The sequence below is a fragment of the Emiliania huxleyi genome (genome assembly GCF_000372725.1).
Source record: "Emiliania huxleyi CCMP1516 unplaced genomic scaffold EMIHUscaffold_728, whole genome shotgun sequence".
Classification (NCBI taxonomy): domain Eukaryota; phylum Haptophyta; order Isochrysidales; family Noelaerhabdaceae; genus Emiliania; species Emiliania huxleyi.
The window spans coordinates 18,558-21,896 of NW_005196543.1; the positions used below are offsets into that span (position 1 = coordinate 18,558).

At 69.4% G+C, this 3,339-nt stretch overlaps 1 protein-coding gene across 1 annotated transcript; it reads left to right on the forward strand.

The window, feature by feature from the left end:
- Positions 1 to 148: 148 nt before the first annotated feature.
- Positions 149 to 2,804, forward strand: EMIHUDRAFT_446327 (hypothetical protein). The gene is made up of 5 exons (XM_005761063.1): positions 149 to 347; positions 1,031 to 1,219; positions 1,887 to 2,084; positions 2,207 to 2,395; positions 2,474 to 2,804. The coding sequence occupies exons 1-5, from the start codon at positions 245 to 247 to the stop codon at positions 2,701 to 2,703; spliced, it is 909 nt and encodes a 302-aa protein (XP_005761120.1). The 5' UTR covers positions 149 to 244; the 3' UTR covers positions 2,704 to 2,804.
- Positions 2,805 to 3,339: the final 535 nt, after the last annotated feature.

The window sequence follows — 3,339 nt, forward strand, 5'->3', positions numbered from 1 at the left end:
TACAACCGCACCGCGGCGACTTGTCGCAGGCGACCACCGAGTGCTACACGGACATCGCGGACGAGAGTGCGGTGCGCCGCTGCCTTACCGCCCCGTGGGTGCTCCCATTCAAGCACTTGAATGACGCACCTGCTCCCCGGCGGCACAGGGCGTTCGCGCGGTCACTGTCACGTCTCGGCCCGTCCTCGACATCGACCCGACCGCCCTCATCGCCGCTCCAGTCGACCCGGCGTTCGACCCGGCCATGTCTCACTGCGTGAGAAGCCATACGCGGCGCTCTTCGGGCTCGCCGCATCGAGGACGGGCTCTCAGCTCTCATGAAGGGCGGCGGGCCGTGTCCGGAGAAGGTGCCGGCCGCGGCGCCCTCGCCCCTCCCTCCCCCTCCGCCCGCCCGCCTTCCCGCCTGCCTCCACAGCCCTTTTCGTTCGCGCGCAGGCCCGCGTCGCCATCTCCGGAAGCCGGCAGCCCACTTCACCGTCGCCTCCTCGGTCGCTGCCGCTTCCCTCGCAGTACGAGGTCGGCGTACCGTCTGCGCGCACCTGCTCGAAGGCCTACAACCGCACCGCGGCGGCTTGTCGCAGGCGACCACCGAGTGCTACACGGACATCGCGGACGAGAGTGCGGTGCGCCGCTGCGTTACCGCCCCGTGGGTGCCTCCCATTCAAGCACTTGAATGACGCACCGGCTCCCCGGCGGCACAGGGCGTTCGCGCGGTCACTGTCACGTCTCGGCCGCCCCGTCCTCGACATCGACCCGACCGCCGTCATCGCCGCTCCAGTCGACGCGGCGTTCGACCCGGCCATGTCTCACTGCGTGAGAAGCCCTACGCGGCGCTCTTCGGGCTCGCCGCATCGACGACGGGCTCTCAGCTCTCATGAAGGGCGGCGGGCCGTGTCCGGAGAAGGTGCCGGCCGCGGCGCCCTCGCCCCTCCCTCCCCCCACCCCCCCCTTTCCCCCCTCCAGATCGCCCCCCCCCCTCCGCCCGCCCGCCTTCCCGCCTGCCTCCACCCTTCTCCTCGCCCTCGCGCAGGCCCGCGTCGCCATCTCCGGCATGCCGGCAGCCCACTTCACCGTCGCCTCCTCGGTCGCTGCCGCTTCCCTCGCAGTACGAGGTCGGCGTACCGTCTGCGCATACCTGCTCGAAGGCCTACAACCGCACCGCGGCGGCTTGTCGCAGGCGACCACCGAGTGCTACACGGACATCGCGGACGAGAGTGCGGTGCGCCGCTGCGTTACCGCCCCGTGGGTGCCTCCCATTCAAGCACTTGAATGACGCACCTGCTCCCCGGCGGCACAGGGCGTTCGCGCTGTCACTGTCACGTCTCGGCCCGTCCTCGACATCGACCCGACCGCCGTCATCGCCGCTCCAGTCGACCCGGCGTTCGACCCGGCCATTGTGTGCGCGAGAAGCCCTACGCGGCGCTCATCGGGCTCGCCGCATCGAGGACGGGCTCTCAGCTCTCATGAAGGGCGGCGGGCCGTGTCCGGAGAAGGTGCCGGCCGCGGTGCCCTCGCCCCTCCCTCCCCCCACCCCCCCTTTCCCCCCTCCAGATCGTCCCCCCCCCCTCCGCCCGCCCGCCTTCCCGCCTGCCTCCACCCTTCTCCTCGCCCTCGCGCAGGCCCGCGTCGCCATCTCCGGCATGCCGGCAGCCCACTTCACCGTCGCCTCCTCGGTCGCTGCCGCTTCCCTCGCAGTACGAGGTCGGCGTACCGTGTGCGCGTACCTGCTCGAAGGCCTACAACCGCACCGCGGCGGCTTGTCGCAGGCGACCACCGAGTGCTACACGGACATCGCGGACGAGAGTGCGGTGCGCCGCTGCGTTACCGCCCCGTGGGTGCCTCCCATTCAAGCACTTCAATGACGCACCGGCTCCCCGGCGGCACAGGGCGTTCGCGCGGTCACTGTCACGTCTCGGCCCGTCCTCGACATCGACCCGACCGCCGTCATCGCCGCTCCAGTCGACGCGGCGTTCGACCCGGCCATGTGTGCGCGAGAAGCCCTACGCGGCGCTCTTCGGGCTCGTCCCCGCATCGAGGACGGGCTCTCAGCTCTCATGAAGGGCGGCGGGCCGTGTCCGGAGAAGGTGCCGGCCGCGGCGCCCTCGCCCCTCCCTCCCCCCCCCCCTTTCCCCCCTGCAGATCGTCCCCCCCCCTCCGGCCGGCCGCCTTCCCGCCTGCCTCCACCCTTCTCCTCGCCCTCGCGCAGGCCCGCGTCGCCATCTCCGGCATGCCGGCAGCCCACTTCACCATCGCCTCCTCGGTCGCTGCCGCTTCCCTCGCAGTACGAGGTCGGCGTACCGTCTGCGCGTACCTGCTCGAAGGCCTACAACCGCACCGCGGCGGCTTGTCGCAGGCGACCACCGAGTGCTACACGGACATCGCGGACGAGAGTGCGGTGCGCCCCTGCGTTACCGCCCCGTGGGTGCCTCCCATTCAAGCACTTGAATGACGCACCGGCTCCCCGGCGGCACAGGGCGTTCGCGCGGTCACTGTCACGTCTCGGCCCGTCCTCGACATCGACCCGACCGCCGTCATCGCCGCTCCAAAAAAAAATTGCTAACGCGAAAAACCGGCACACCAATCTCCCTTCCTCTCCCTATCCTTTCTTGGAGCTCTAGAGTCCACACCCCCCTGCCCCGGGATCGCGTACAAGCTGAGGCTACCGTAGGCCACACTAGCGTCGCTGGGGGTTCCCTGCCCTAGATGGGAAGCTGGCCGCTGATCCGAAGACCGACTGCACCAGGGCGCCTAGATATACTCAAGGTGAGCGAGGGTGAAGTTACGCCTTAAATGCCTGTCTCTCTACTGTGGACCTTACTCCGAGCTCGACGGCTCCTCCTATTCCCCCACCCCCCCTCCCCCCCCACTCTCTCCGAGTAAGGGCGTGCGCTACGTCCCCAAGGGGGGGGGGACGTGGGGGGGAGGTGTGACTTTTGGGTTGTGGCGTTTGGGTTTTTGTGGGGCACCCAAACGGTTTCGGTTTTCCTCCTTGGTGCCCCGAGTAGAGCGCGATACCCTCTTCTAACTTTTCTTCATATCTGGGGCCTCCGGCGCCAGTGCGAAGTCTAGTCGCCTACGGGCACGCCCTCCGGGCATACTCCGAACTCCCACACGACAACACACGCGCGGCCGGCGCCTCTCATGCCCTTCTCCACGCACACCGCGTGAAAACTGCGCGTACGTCCCCGCGCGCACGCAAACACGCGCAGCGCCATTTCAGAGCTGTGCCATGTGCGTCTGCCCTGTGCTGGCGCCCCATGGCCGTCCCGCGCCGCCCGCACCAGCTGCGCGCCCCTCGCACCACCAGAGCAAGCCGCACATCCACTCACGCCGCGACGC

Excerpts from the sequence above, each read along its gene's own strand:
- EMIHUDRAFT_446327 (XM_005761063.1), top strand. The coding sequence starts at position 245 with ATGTCTCACTGCGTGAGAAGCCATACGCGGCGCTCTTCGGGCTCGCCG. Across the intron at positions 1,220-1,886 it reads ACATCGCGGACGAGAGTGCG|GGCGTTCGCGCGGTCACTGT; the intron begins GTGCGCCGCTGC and ends CCGGCGGCACAG. Across the intron at positions 2,396-2,473 it reads ACATCGCGGACGAGAGTGCG|GGCGTTCGCGCGGTCACTGT; the intron begins GTGCGCCCCTGC and ends CCGGCGGCACAG.